Source organism: Lagopus leucura, unplaced genomic scaffold (assembly GCF_019238085.1).
Source record: "Lagopus leucura isolate 7727_CA_CO unplaced genomic scaffold, USGS_WTPT01 Super-Scaffold_73, whole genome shotgun sequence".
Classification (NCBI taxonomy): Eukaryota; Metazoa; Chordata; class Aves; order Galliformes; family Phasianidae; genus Lagopus; species Lagopus leucura.
The window spans coordinates 40,939,857-40,956,275 of record NW_024962252.1 but is presented as its reverse complement, the minus strand read 5'-3'; the positions used below and the strand labels follow the sequence as shown (position 1 = coordinate 40,956,275).

The following is a 16,419-nucleotide window of genomic DNA, read 5'->3' as shown; positions in this document are numbered from 1 at the left end:
GCCCTTGCACACTTCCAAGTTTTTATCTTGATGTTCATTCTAATACTAGCTAACAAGCCATTTCCAATGGATTGCCAAAACTTGAATTCCCTGGTCTGTATTATTAGCACTCTTTTTTTTCTTCTATTGTTGTAAATGCTAAAAGAGTGATTACAGGGACTCATGTTCAAAATGTTGATTTCCTTTCAAAGCAAGTAAGTTGTTGGACTAATTAGAAGGGAGTCTTAGATCAGAAACTCAGCTTCCCAAGTGAAACGGGAAAATGAAATTCACTGACTAGCAAAACACTGTAAGAGCTTCATTGTGCATGATGCTACTTGTTACACATCTTAAAGACATACACATCTAAAAGACGTATCTGCTATATTCCACCAAGACTAATTGAAAATCAGTTAACCACTTGCATACAGAAATGGTCCCTTGGAAATGTGTTTAAGACGCTACAATATGTATTACAAGAACTTTTGAAGTTTTTTGTTAGGTCTCATTTTCTTTCTTTGGTATTCATTGAAAAGGCTGGGTTCTTTGTAACTACCTCATTTATTTGTCTCAGTGTTGCACTGAATCTCAGAATAGAACACCATTGTTATTTTACTCCACAGCTATGTGAATAATTATCTTATTCATAAGCACTTCTCTGTTGCTTAACCTAAAGGTGCAAGGGAAGAACAGTCAGGGAACAAATCAGTTAAGAATGGTTGTAAGACATGTGCTTCAACCTTTGGCAGACATCAGTGCAAAAATCACAAACATTGGCTTGTGTGTGCCTGCTTCTCCAAAAATCATTTGGCTCCATACCTCCTTCAGCAACTATCTTCAATGAGGTAAAGAGTTTTCTTACCTATTTGCCAGTCCCAGGGAACCTTCAACAGCTCTTTGTGTTCCATGATTGCACTGTAAGAGAAGAGAAGGCAAAATCTGATGAAAGGGAACAGAAGTTAAATTACTTCTACTCATTCAATTCAAATGCTGGACAAAACAACATAAACAGCCTTATAACAAAAAGTCTCTGTAGGAACCAAATGCAATCAGAATTTGCTAATCCACCCTATTCCTATGTGTTTGAAAGATCTTCAGGGCAGTAATAAGATGTGATAACATACAATTTGCACTGGTTTATTTCCAGCTCTCTGAATACCTGCTCCAAAGTGCTCGTCCCCCTTCATGTTCAGTCCTCTTGTCTTCTTAATATTCTGAAAGCTTTTGAACTTTAATGATTAATAATGTATCTGCCTGAGTTATTCACCCTTCAGAGTGGCTCTGCAGTGAGAGCTGAGTAAATCACTGTCATGAGGTGGCAGATATCACAGGCTGAGTTTGAGGAGAGTGCTGTAATTTGTTACATGCTGAGACAGAGCAAATAGTCATGGCAATGAAAGTCAGGAAACAAAACAAGAGATGGGCAAGCTGCAAAAGTCCATTTTCAACATCTTGTAGGTCTTACTTCACATTAACATCAAGATACCAGACTCAGAAAATTCTCAAGTGGCAAAAAGTCTGTTCTTCCCAATCACAAAAAAAGACCCCTGTAAATTAGGAAGCTTACTCTGACAGCAGATGTTTCTGATCTGTGATTGACAGATGTATGGAACTCTGCACAGCAGTCGGCACTATTTTAACCAAGCATAAAACACGGACTACACACACTGTAAAAAGAAATACCTAGCACAAAAAGTGGTATGTAGGTGACCAAGTCTAACAGTAAAACTACAGAACTCAATGCCTTCCAGATAAATACGATCTAGAGAGTTGCATCCTGAAAATTCTAATTTGCTTACCTCTGATATGTGGCAAATTTAATACTGTGGACAGAATAATGAGATTATTTTGTCTGCAGAGTAACTAAATTAAAAGTGTCTTTGCACGCAGAAGGCATATGTCTCTTTTATCAGCAATCCGGTAAATACAAACTGCAGTGTCTTGCTATGGGAAGCAAATTTTGATGTTATTTAAATACACGAACATTGCTTTCATACTATTCCATATCCAATACAAAAGAAATAGAAACTGATATGCTATGATATGTGCTTCATTATGATCTGTGAAACAAAGAGGGGTAAGAGCAACTTTGTGAAAGGGCTTCATTTAGTGACTCCTGATTCATTGAAGAATAGAACCACGATGAATTTTCAAAGGATGCTGTGATCAAGGAGTTCCCTGAGGACTGAAAAAAGAGACAAAACAATATCCAGTTTCAAAAAGAGCAAGAACTACTGCTAGCCAACCTTACTCTAGACTTTGGGAAGATAATGGAGTAACTGTTCCATTTCCAGGCAATTAATAATGAAGAGCTGAGTAGGAACAGTCAGCACAGATTTTTCAGAAGCAAACCTGTTGCCTTTTATGATGAGATGTCTGGCTCCATAGATAATGGAAAAGGAATGCATGTGAGGATGGAGTGTAATCTACCTCAACTTTAGCAAAGCTTTCAACATGATTTCCCAAAAAATCCTTAGAGATTGAAAATACACAGACATATATTGGACGGGTGGACTATCCATAAGGATCAATGGAAAACTGTTCAAAAAGTAGTGATCAGCAGATTGATAACTTCTGACAACTGATTAACATTATCAACGTAGAAGATTGGATGGAATGCACAGTCACCAAGTTCACAGAGGACATCCCATGCAGCAGATATGCTGCCATTCAGAATGACCTAACAGGCTGGATAAATGGACTGGCAGAAATCTGATGAAGTTCAAGAAAAGCAAACATGAACTCCTACATCTAAGATGAAATATCCCCATGCAACCAGTACAGGCTGAGAGCTGACTGGACAAGAAGCTATACTGTAAAAATCAAGCTTGGAGTCCTGGCGTACAGGAGCCAGCAATGTGTTGATGTAGCAGAGAAGACCAGCTGTGTTAGTAAGAGTCTAGCCAGCAAGTTGAAAGAAGCAATTTATGAGAGAGCAACTGCAGAAACAATTTCAGACCAATCCCTGCTTTGCGAATGCCAACCAAACTTTGACCAGTGCTTTTCCCAGCATGCTAGTAAAGCCTTATTTCTGAGACATTCTTCCCCCCAGGAAGCTTCCTTAAAGCTTTCAGCAAAGAAATGGCTTTTGGAGTTTCTTTCCTATTGAGTCCTCTGTACATGAACATACCTTGTGCCAGCACCAGATTCTTCTTCCCAGACAAATAGATTATAAACACTCAATTGTGTCTATCTTCAAGAAGAGTTGAAATGGTACTATAATTAAATTTAGGAATATGAGACCTGTATATTACTGCTTAAATGCACAGCAAAACAAAAGCACTGCTTGATAACTTTAGAACAAGCCAGTACCTACATACCATGAACAATTTAGGTAACAAAAATGCTTTACCCAAAACATGACATTTTAAGTCATGTTTTCAGATTCTACATAAACATAATAAGCTTTCTATCTAAAGAAACAGAACTAATTAAGTAGAAATCAATGGGCCATTTCTTTGATGAGTCTCAGTTCTTAAAGCTGAATAGCTCAGATGTGCAGGCAAATAACTTGTTTTTGGCTAATATTCAAAAGCTGTTGGGTATGACAAGTGCCAGTGACAGATCTCTGTAAATGTGTTGATCTTGCAGGGTGACTTTTAATACAGGCATATTAGGCACAGTGTTGCAATACTGGCAGTGAGGTACCTGCTCATTAGGTACATGTGGATATGACTCCAAAAATCCATGTGCCAATCTACTGAGTGCTAAGTATTTTAAAGTGAAAAAGCCAATTTCTTAAGGACATTTTCATTATTTCTGCCATATCATTCTTAATTACACAAAACAAATCAATCAGTAAAATCTCTTCTGACTGCATATGTGTTTTTCAATCTAAGTAACTTCTAAAAAGTATGAAACAGAACTGTAGAGGGCTGTAGAGAGTTTCCTGTTCACAGACCAGAGCAATATGTGAAATATTTATTTGTCTTCAAGCAATACAGGATAAGGATGTGTTTTCCCCCTCCTCATGGGACTTTCATACGAAAAACCAGTTATTGAATTAAAGTACTTAGCTACATACATATATATATATATATATATGTGGATGGATTTGAGTACAAATCCAGCTATCTCAGATATCAAAAACAAATTCCCAAATCTGCAGATACTTACTCTACACAGGAAATGGCTACCTTTGAAGAGTAGGGCACAGTACCTCAAAGGAAGCCAGAACTATACTTATTTGAATGACCTTAGAGTTCAAACCTGCTCACTTACAGCTGGATTCCACTGAAGAAGGAGCCGAAGAGTCCAATCATGCCCAGGAACTCCACCCGACTCAGATTTCGGACAATATACTCTTCACAAACGTTCGAGATGCCGTACAGTGTTGCTCCACCCAATACTAAGAGATCCCCTATCAGTTTATTTTCACCTGGGAATAAACAGGGGAAAAATCAGAACATGTCAAAACAACCTTTTGTCTAGAACTGTTGTAAGTTCTGCCTCGTAGATATGAATACTCAGTCACAAAGTAGCTCTTATCTGGATCAATAAGATGAGCACAAATGTTCTGTCGTAACAGTTTTCATCCAATTATCACAAGAAAATCTAGCAGAAATGAAGCAAGAATTTTATCTTTTCTGTAAGAAAATCTGAATGTAAAGAAAAACTTACGAAAACTACAGAACCCTTCAGTGATTAGTTATTTTAATTTTATTATTTTAACTTTTATTTTTTCCAGATGGAATGGGACAGTTTGCATCTCATTTTGAAATCTAAGCAAAAACATCCCTGGCATTCAGATGGGAAGCCAACAAAGAATAATTCTATGTACCTGTGAAATGAATGAAGAAATCATTACAACCCCAATACTGACCTCATTCTCACATGAAATTGTTTGACAATAAAGAGAGAAGGAAGGATGAGGTGTAGACAGGGTGATGATAATAGAGGTTTTTTAAAAGGAGGTAAATTAACATAGCACTACCTAATTCATAAAATGAACAGAAAATTATATTTTCAGTACTTTAAGATATATATAACTACTAAAACACCATATTATCAAAGAATGTTTGAAATCTTTTTAAGTCTTGGGTTCTTTTATTACTTTAGGCCAGAGGGATGCAGAGAGATTTGATCAAAATTAAGTTCCAGCTTGAAAACTGAGGCCCTGTTTTTGCAGCCTGATGCATGCAATTCCCTCTGCACATAAGGCTTACTGAATGATTTCTACTACAGTTACAGCTTCACAAAGCTGCCAGACATTGCTGCAGAACCAAAGTCAGAAAGACTGGCTATAATGGAAATTCCTTTGAAAAGGTTCTGAACTTCCCAGTGAGAAGAAATTTATGGAAATGACAATGGTCATAAAATGGTCATAGAAAAAGAATTCAAAAATCCTGTATCTTGTCTCAGAATCACAGAACCATAGGGTTTGGAATGGACCTCTGGAGGTCATCAAGTCTAATCCCCTGTTAAAGCAGGTTCCCTAAAGCACAAGAAAGCATCCAGCTGGGTTCTGAATATCTCCAGAGAAAGAGACTCCACAGCTCCTCCGGACTACCTGTGCCAGTGCTCTGTCACACTCACAGTAAAGAAGGTTTTCCTCATGTTCATACACAAGTTCTAATGATCCAGTTTGTGCTCATGGCCCCTTGTTCTGTCACTGGGCACTGTTGAAAGAAAGCTGGCCCCAAGCACTTCATACCTGCCCTTTAGATATTTATAAGCACTGTTAAGATCTCTCCTCACTCTTCTCCAGGCTGAACAGTCCCAGGTTTCTCTGCCTTTCCTCATAAGGGAGATGCTCCAGACCTGTCATTATCTCTGTGGCATTCTGTTGGACTTATCTAGAAGTTCCCTACTTTTCTTGAACTAAGGAGCCCAGAACTGGACACAATAGTGCAGATATGGCCTCACCAGTACAAAATAGAGGGGAAGGATCACTTCCTTCAACCTGCTGGCCACTCTCTTTTTGATGTACCCCAGGATATCATCGGCCTTCTTGGCCACAAGGGCACACTGCTGCCTCATGCATAACCTGCAGTTCACCTGAGGATGCTCAGGTCCTTATCCACACTGCTCCACTCCAGTGGTTCAGCTCCTAACTTATACTGATGCTTGAGATTATCCCTCCCCAGGTGTAGGTCTTTATGCTCGCCCTTGTTGAACCTCAACAGGTCCCTTTTCACTCAACTCTCCAGCATATCCGGGTCTTGCTGAATGGCAGCACAACATTCTGGTGTGTCAGCCACTCCTCCCAGCTTGGTTTCATAGCAGACTTGCACAGGGTGCACTCTATCCCTTCATCCAGGTCACTGACGAAGATGTTGAACAATACCAGACCAAGCACCAACCCCTGAGGAATACAGCTAGCTATAGGCCTCCAGCTAGACTCTGAACCATCGATCATGACCATCTGAGCTCTGCCTGTCAGCCAGTTCTCAATCCACCTCAGTGTCCACTCATCTATCCCACGCTTCCTAAGCTTGCCTATGAGGATGCTGTGGGAGACAGTGTCAAACACCTTGCTGAAGTAAAGTTACACCACATCCGCTGTTCCCCCCTTATCTACCCAGCTGGTCATGGCATCATACAAGGGTACCGGTTTGATCAAGAATGACTTCCCCTAATGTCTCCAAAATTAGTTATAAGCACCAGAAAAGTTGCTTAGGGACAAACAAGAATAGAGAAGATAATCAAAACACTCCTACTAATACTTGACTAGTCTCCAGTATCATTTGACTCAGAGACGTGGTCTCTATGTAAACATTACTAGATTCAGTCTCACATTGAATTTCAGCTTTGCATACACTTCGACTAACAGTATGTTCATATTTGTCAATTTATCTTTTTAAGATCTGGCACTTATTTGCCTTTTTGCAATCAGCCATGGAAGATGATGGCACATACCCTTAATTTAAAATAAGCATCAGCACTTTGGAAAACCTTACCCTTGATGCATTTGGTGTTCCACAGTGGATCTAATCATCCCTCACTGAGCTCACTCATGTGGTATTTATTATAACCACTCACTAGCACTTTGGAGAAGTACTGCTGAAAGAGCTTTTGACCTTAGAGTTTGTCTCTGCTGAACTGCTGATACAAACATATCATCCTTTGCATGTACGAGTCAAACACCACAAGATCGAACATTTTCATAGAAATAAGATGGCCCCAAACAGCAGCTTGTAATGGCTCTTCCCCACCTCACTGACACTTAAAGACTGAGACTCAAAATTCACTGATTTCACAGACTGTGGCAAACAAGAGTCAATTCTTCTTGCTCCCTAAAATATAGGAATAACAAAGGAGTTTACTGAGGGCAAATACAAATTCACTGCTTTTGATGAATTCCTTTATTTTGTTTGCCCAGTTCCAAGAAATTACCCATAAATGTTGTGGAACATTTTAAAGTAAAGTTTCTTGAGATCTTCTGTTTTGCTGCCAATATTCATTTTAATTTGCAGATTTTTAAGGCATAGTTCTATCCCTTCAGTCAATTTAGTCACAACAACTCTATTTTATTCTGTTAAAGGGAAAGTGGAAATATATTCCTATATTTCAATACATTTCTTTTTGCCATTTTAAGAAGCTGCAAACTCTATCATGTGTGGCTCTGATCTTTTATGTCTTCTTTCTGTGTAGAAATAAGTCTTTCATGTGAAGGTCCAAATTAAACAGCAACAGCATATGTTAACAGATATTCTTTTTATGGGTATATTTCCTAACAGCTATATTCATGCCTTAGTAACTAATATACCAAATAATATCTGATTATTGCAGATAGACTGCGAAGTGTCAGTGTTTTTCAGCCTTTTCTGCTGATGTCCAATGCCTTGCATGCCTCTGCTGAACCACAACTCACATGCCCAAGCACATTATGTTCCAGATTATAGGGATACCTGATGTTTCTCCCAGAACCCAGGGCTGAAATCCCAGTCCCTCCAAATCAGACATTGCTAATGCAACCTTAGCTGCCTGACTCCATGTATATTCTTTCCTTTATAGGTAGGGTGAAGCTATTTCTGGAGGAGAGCAATGAACTAAAAGTCTTCAGAACAGAGATAAAAAGGGACAGGGAGGTGTAATTAATACTTTACCAAACTTCCTTGTTTTGTTCAGTTGCATCTTGGCAAATGCAGATCTTAGAGTGCTTGCATTTGTATTCAGAGAGAATTTTAAATCCCAATGTATTATGTTCAGCTCACAATTCAGTGCTTTTAATTAAGGATGAAAACTGTGCCTAATTTACAGCCTTTGAAAAGAATTTTCAGCCTTCCCACATCATTTGTGTTGGCGCTAGAAATCAATGAGACAGAGGAAGTTCATCGATGAAATCTAACTCTGTCTAGTCTACATTAATAGCTATGCACACATTTTTTGTATGATGCTGCGCATGAAAAAGAACATTTTATGCACAAGAAGGTGCTTCTCAATAGTTACGCACACAAATCCCAAATCTTTACTTTGAGACTGTGTTACAACTCAGTTAGTACAGTTGGTCTGGTGTATTCTAGTACCAAGCAAGTGATCTCGTCTCTGTACAAAAAAGGAGCAAAGTTAAGCAACAGTGGACAGGAGAGACAGGATACTCAGAGATGTAGCCAATTTGGAAAGGAAGCAACTGAGATTTGCTAACTCTAAGCAGAACTACAAGCATTTAGTTTGCTCCTCTGTATAAAAGATGACATGCATTGCATGCTCAGAGCATGTTCATTTGCAGAAGTGGTGAATTTTAACTGTTGACCCATTTTTTTTTTCTATCCCTCCTGACAACGAAGCACCCTTGAATGCTGTAATGCTTTGGATCCATGAAGACACAGGATTTCCTGCCAACTTCCAATTTTCCATGCCCCGAACCGAAATTACAGTTTCTGTGATCAGAACTTTGCAGTACTAGACACTAATCCTTACTCACCTGCTCCTTGCTGTCTTCCAACGAGGACATCTGCTCCTGCCATGCAGCCCATGCCCAGAATGCAGACCACGATCCCAATGAAATGTACTGCCTTGTATCGTACCAGCAAGAAGAACCAGGAGAGCAGTATCACCACTGGGATGACAAAACAATCTAGGAGCTAGATAGAGATAGAGAAGAAAAAACAGCAAATCAACTGCTAATATTTTGCCCTTAAATTCTAAGATAGATTTCAGAAGATGATAACAGGGTTATTAATTTAAGAACGGCACTTTCTACCGGATAGAAAATGTATAAAAGTCCCTGTGTCCAACAGGCGGATGATAAGACAATATTCTAACTATTCCACTGATTCAGGAGAGATGTTGCTAGCTATTTTAAGACACAACTGAACTGTATTGCTCTTTGATTCAGTTGCACATTCCAAATCCATGGGAAGGAAAGCTGGGCCAAAAGAGAGCCACAGTATTCTCCATCTGGTCTTCACCTCTGGTGATTAAGGGCCAGAGACAGAGTCTACTTTTCCTGCAGTCTAGACATATGCTTTGATTCAGACGTTTCAGGTCCAATTAGCAGGAATGTTCATAATACACAAGTTGGCCAGATTTTCAAAATCTGGCCATATAAATCAAGGGGCTTTTGCATGCAGAATACTTATGAAAAATCTGTCCCCTGTGGGGACTGTTAGCTTCTTAGAAAAATAGTCCCATATGCCTCTGAAGGAAAAAAATAAACACCTTGCCTGCAGTGCAAGAAGCTCAGTCTTCCTGCCAACAGACTTGGGTAAGAGCTTTCTCAAATAAGTGTTATGAAATATAACCTTTAATTGGTCTTTTCAGAGATACACAGCAACAAACCCAGAGGATCCACAATTAAAAAAAGAAATACATCAAATGTTTGTAAGAGGACCTTGAGATTTTGAGATGAAATTATATTTTAGGAACTATCAGTATGTTACCAAGGAACAAAAACACCTGCGTAGAAACCACAAAGATATTTGAATTTAAGAACATGAATCCCACTTTCTAAGGGCATACACACAATTAAGAGATAGGATTCTTCTGATTAAGAATGAGATTTAAAGAGGTGTATGGGGTACATTACTATTCAATGCCATTTGATAGAGTGGGAACTACATCTATACAGCTGCTGCTTCTTTCTAATGAAAAGATTTGGATCAAACAGTAATGGGGGAGATTGCAATTCTAGTTCCCAGAAATACTTCTGGATACTGTGACATTGATTTTACATGATATAATTTTTTTTTTATTTATTTTTTTTAATTATCTTTGGCCTATTATCTGTTCTTTTGTTCTCTCAGTCACTAGTCACAGTAAGGATTATCAAATAATGATCATTACCCTTTCAACTTCTTTGTCTGCTAGTGGGGCTATCTGAAGAGAAACATAATTTTGAATGATCTGAATTTCAGTCAGTCTTTACCTGTGAGCTACTTATGTCATAAATACTAAATTTAGGGGTTTCACAAAAATTCAAAAGCTTTCATTTAAAAAAAAAAAAAAAAGTTTGAAAAACAAGAGTAAGCAGTTGAATGGCATTCTTTTCAATGCTTCCTCGGTCAGTCAGTAGTAGCAACAGTCTTTAGAAGAGAAAGGGTTCACCAGCAGGGCCACACAGCTCTCAGGCAGTTCATGCAGTCCCAAAGAACAGCAGAACTGATGAGGAAAATTACAAATTGGAAAGGACTATGCTGAAAGAGCATTCTGCTTTTAAAATGAGAGCTAATAATTTAAAATGCATGACAAAGCCTCTTCACAGTGAAAACCGTCTCCGCCAGTCCTCAAAATGCAGTCCTTTACAGAGAGGAGCAGGGGCTGAAAGTCCAGCAGAACTGGTGCAAGCTCCTTTGTTTTTATGTAACATGTGCTCTGCCACTGAAGAGCCTATAATATATACAGGATACAACTGACCTATCACTCAGTAACTTCTTTTTTGAAAGCACACTTGGGAAACATGACTTCAACACCTGAAGTTTTTGTTGTTTTTTTTTTCCTAGATAGTTTGCAGCCTAGTGGGATGTTTCCCTGCTGTAACCTTGATTCTCTCTCCTGGAGGGCTCTTTTCCAGTCAGACTCAGGAAGGAAACAGTAGGGCCAACTGAGATTTTCTGACAGCTGTGGCCCTACTGGTGGCCACTGTTCTCCACCAGATGATGGCTGGGCACATAATCGCACAAAGAGAGAGACTGAGTCACTTGGGTGCCCCTGTGTGAGCAGTTCTTCCAGTCTACAGCCCAGGTCTGACAAGAGGCCAAACTGCAGGACTGAAAGGATCAACATCAGAAGCTGCTGGGAGCATCTCCAGGAGCAGTACTCCCAAGTGTGGGCATTACATTCTGGCATGTTTATGGGTGAAATGGCACATGGCCTTCTCGTGTCACTGGGAGGAGAGACAGGCCATAGCTAGCCAACACTGACATCACTACTGTATGAACAGCATTCTCTCATCAAGCACTGTGGATCTCTGAACTTCAGCACAGTTCTAACACATACCAGTAACAGATAACACACTTGAGGGATGCTCTCTCTTCAGCATAAACCTTGGGATATGAATCCAACTGAACACCTCTGTTCTCAATTACAGTTCATGTCATCACACCTGTGCACATGCTTCTTGTTAGCAGCACTAGCACACATTTGCTAAAGGTGGAGGGAAGGTGTAAAGCAGTGTCTCCTGATGTTATCTTATAGCTAACCCTGAAGGTCTGTATCTATCTCATTCCTATCCACTGCAGTGCTGAACAGGTGAGCTTAACCTACTGCTAGTTTGCATTAAAGCCAGATGGAGGAGACCAAAATCTGCTACCAATAAGAGTTGCTTCTACCCGGCCCAGAGCAAGTGGCTTCTATTGAAAAGTTACTGCATGCAAACAGCTTTCCGCCTCTATTTTGTGCAAAGCTGTCAAGTGAATCTCAGTTACCACTGAACCCACCACTTGATTTTGCAAAGTCAGGAGGTCCACAACAACTTTTAAGAGCAGATTCAAGAATATGAAGATGTCACCTTTCAGCCATTAACTAACATATCTCAAGAGACAGAATGACTGTGTGGATGTTTTTAACCCCTACTGTCTGAAATACAGTCCTTGTCCACCTTCTCAAGCAGGACATGGCACTGTATGTTCACTGTGGGACAGACGCTCAACTTTATTTACCCTGGGCTCATTATACAAAAAGAGCTTTTTCTTGAAATACAAATTAGGATGCTAGTATGATTTCAACAACCAGTCTTAAATACTGGTCTCTACCTGCAGCATGTGTACTTCAAGATGCAAATTCTCACTAAGAGTCTTTTTTAGGAAGATTTTTAAAATTCATCTAATTCCATAAATATTTAAACACACCTATGCTTTCAAGTATATGAAATTGTCTCTTTTAAGCACTAATTTCAAGGGAAGCATGAACAGAATCTGTCACAAACCAGCAATGCTGACATCAGCTGGAAAACATCGCTTTGGAGCTAGTAGTCCAAGGTCTGAAATGTTATCTGCAGTACTGCAGCATCAATAGATATAAACAGTGAATGCAGGTAACATCCACTGACATCACGTAATTCTTGAATCGTGCCCAGTTTACACTTGAATTTAACAATGGGGCAGATAGAAACAATGGGGTGGATACCTTACCACAATGTGAGAATTAAGATTACATGGGGTGTATTGCTAGCTACTGCCTTACATTTCACTTCTCCCAGGCTATATTCACTCTGCCTTTCTTTTTCCTTCAGACATACCTGTCTAGTAGAAGAAAAAATGCACATACATTCTCCAGACAAAAGATGTGCCATCACTGATTGCCTGATGTGTGATAAGGCTTTCTTGAATTCTTTGTTGCTTTTTCTTTTGTCTGCTACTAATCATTGCAGCTAATAAAACACATTATACCTAACTGCCATTTTTCTGACTATATAGCCTCAACATTAACAAAGATAAACTATGTTTAGCTTGAATTTCATTCACAGTAAATAAAGGTCAGTCATTTACCAGTATTTCCCTAGGAACAGTCTTCTATACTTTCCTTCCTTTTAATTGCTTATTCAAAAGGTACTGCAAACACTCTGTCATTATGTTAAATTAATGAATGACCTGATTTCAGTCAAAGTTATCAGATCACACAAGTTACCAGATCTCAGTAATCTAATGGAAAACATATTTCTTATTTTGCTATGGAAAGATATTAAAACTGATATCAAAGTGTAGTGCAGACAGGTTGAACATTTTGTATAGAAGGAGGCAGAAGAACAGCTCTCTGCTATGTCTTTCTTACTGAGAGCTCTGAATCAGGTCACTTGAGAAGGCAGGATATAAAAACACCTTATCTACTGATACATAATTTTACAGAAACTACTTGGTAATAAGAGAGTAGTGTTGCTTTAGAGAATGAAAACTCTTATTTGATTCTTAAAGATATCACACTGCATCCATGTTTGTTGATACAAAATGTTGAAATTTATTTCCTCTGATTGTTTGTTAAGTACACTCACTTCTTTACACTACTGATTCACAGAAAAATACTCTCTTGCCACCAATAAACACCCAGACTCTGATCTCACAAATTCAGCAACTGCCTGCCCATATCAAGCAAGAACATGCTGCTAGTGTTTGGAAAGTGGTGCTGGCAAGCTTTAGAAAAAAAGGTCTGTAATACAGAGTGTGAACTGCTGATCTGTAGCCATATCAAAAAGAAAAAAGCTGGTCAGCAAACTTCCTGTGGGAGCAGCTGAGCTGAATCTTCCTTTTTAATCATTCATTGAATTTTTTCCCCCCCAGTTACCAGCTCTTTTTATTTCACATTAGGGGTTTCTCATTAGTGCTGCCCTCAAGCAAATCATGCAGAGAGTCAGCTGTACCCTCTACTCAGCTTGCTCTCTAGAGCAGAGAGATCAGTGAAATCAGTGTCACAGCCACAGAGCTTTGTATTGTCACGTAGATGTGATGGCTACTGAAATTCAGCACGAGAACTGATGAGTTTAATACAAAAGCAAGTTCAGTATCCAGGAAGAGACACACCTTTCAACGAGTACTTTGCTTTTCAGTCAAAGGAAGAAATGGTTTGCCACTAATTCCAACAAATTTTTTGTTCCGGTTTTCCCACTGCTTTCACAATCTCGCACTCACCTGATTCACTCCATGTTCCACATGCACAAAATCAGCTGAGATGTAAAACCTCTGTCTGCCTTTGGGCTGCCCCCAAACAGAAACCTTCTGTAAGGAAGGTGTGGATGCTGGCAATGCTTCTGGCAGATTTATTTTAAGCAATTCAAATTAAAAAATGAAGCACTGTTTTTACCTTTTGTGTTCAGATGCATTCCTACTTGTTATCATAAGCATATCACTTTTTTTCCCCCATGATTTATGTAACCACAGATGTAGTTTAAAAACTGTTCATTACTTCATCATACCAAAGCATAGGGTACTACAGGTTGGAAGATTGACAAAAGAATCAGTTAGCAATGTCATCTGCCTACAAAACAATGTAAAAATGTTTTGCTTTCATTCTATGGAAGAAACAAGAAGACTTCTCCCAGTCCAAAGTCTCTTTAATATTTTGCTCTTGAGATCTCTTAAACTATATTCCTTTGGGCCACATGACTAATATTTCTATAGCCATTCCCATCAGCTCCATTAATTCTTTTCCAGAATTTCCTCCTTTTCTCTGCAGACGCTGAAACTTCTTCAGAATATTCACTAGTGAAAGTCCTTCACCTACACCTGTCTTGCGTGCACCAACACTTGAGATGAGGATTATTATGGCTCCAAATTTTTGTGTACATAAAAGGAATTCATTGAGGTCATATAGACATTTAAAATGACGAGTGGTGGTCACATCAACCTAGAGTTCCTCTGCTCTCAAAACTGCGTATTCTCTTTATTGTGAAATTGAATAATTTCATCTTGACTCCTCTAAAAAAAAATCTTAGGACATACCTCTCACACCTCTTCATTCCTTTCACTACAAACACTACAGCTACGCTTATGCTACGTCTGCTCAAATACCACAATCAAGGAAGAGTACAAACAAACTGACTTCTGAAATAGAATTTCATTTAACCAGCTTCCTCCTTCGACTGCCTCCATCACTGGCAGAAGACCATTCTAAGACAGCAGATGGTTTCTCCAGCAGTCATCTATTTCTGTAGAAAAAAATGCATTTTCTGTTTTGCTTCTGTCCAAGTAAGAACACTGGATATAGGTTTTGAAGGCCATTTTCTCAAGGTTAGCAGCTAGATACTTCTCTGTGTCACACTGTAAGGCATGGTTTTGGAAAAGTCAGAGATAACTCCCGTAGCAAATATTCTGCTTTTGCATTGCACCTGCAAGAATATGCAAAATGGGCACAGAATGCCAAATTCTCTGCTGTTGTAATAGGCACAACTTCACTGACTTTAAGGAGATTTTGCATATTTATGTTACGAAAATGCCTGGCTTGAGGTAAATCTTGCCATTAGAGAATACCTAGAGCTAAGCTGATTCCAAAACTACATAGAGAGACTGGGTGAGGCGGGGGGGGGAGCTGGTTTGTGAACTATGAGTGTGTAACCATTAAAAGACAGAATAACAACTCAAAATACGATAAAAAAACAAATGCCAGACACACCCCACAGATTCTCCCAGTATACACGTATACTAGGCACAACAGCATTCTGCAAACGTGGTTAACAGTGCATGTTTTCCCTCACAGCCCTGAAGCAAAACAGGAAAATATAGCCAAGCTTTCATGCATGGGGACTGGGGGAGGAAGGGAGGGAGTGGTTCTCTCTGCTTCCAAGATATTTCACATTAGTGAGCACTGGGCAAAGTGAATCAACAGCTTCAGTACTGCAAATCCCTTGCTCATCACCTCCCAGATTTGCTTCAAAATTACCTCAAATCTTCCGCCTCAATGCACATCAAGTCCACGGGGACTAAAAACAAAGCAAAGTCTGCCATCCAGCACTCCTATAATAAGCATCTACTGCTGACTTCTCTCCTTTTTTGGTGGCAGTCGTTGAGGTATGAAAACTGCCACAGGTAATTGGAAGTATGATGTACTGCTGAGGCTCACGGTGATCTAAGAGTAGTTGAGAACATAAGATTCATAGTTTTATTGTCTGCCTCCTGATGTCTATAAATCCTAGCTTTTACTATCTTTGTTTTCATCATGCCAATCAAAGGCTTGATTGCCTAAGGAATAAATTACCAGATAAATCACTGTGTGAAAATATAGTTCTCTCTTTGACAGTGCCTTATTTTTTGTAATACCAGATGCACCTGCTACAATTCCACTATGAAAGGCATTGCACATATAGTTCAGTGATGGCACACCACAGAAAAAGGATTGCATTACCACGAGACAGAGTAAATCAACAGCATAATATGGAGAACAGTGTATCTGCAGAAAGGAAAGCTGTGGGGATGAAGAGGAAGAAGGGAGGACAGTCTGCCTCACAATGTAGCTAACAGGATGAGAAAACACTTACCTGGAAGATTACAAATTTGAAAGTCAAAGTCCAAATGTAGTTTCAAACCAATTATATTATCTACATCTAAATAGTTGCAAGAACTTCAGAATCTT

The 16,419-nt window shown here is 39.1% G+C and overlaps 1 protein-coding gene across 1 annotated transcript in view; it reads right to left on the bottom strand.

The window, feature by feature from the left end:
* Positions 1-16,419, bottom strand: part of SLC35F1 (solute carrier family 35 member F1) — a 232,019-nt gene that overhangs the window by 30,833 nt on the left and 184,767 nt on the right. Inside the window, exons 4-6 of the mRNA XM_042895264.1 lie at positions 8,846-9,005; positions 4,201-4,357; positions 842-894 (exon numbers count right to left, since the gene is read on the bottom strand). Of these exons, the coding sequence (XP_042751198.1) occupies positions 842-894; positions 4,201-4,357; positions 8,846-9,005 (370 nt within the window). The remainder of the gene's footprint in view (positions 1-841; positions 895-4,200; positions 4,358-8,845; positions 9,006-16,419) is intronic.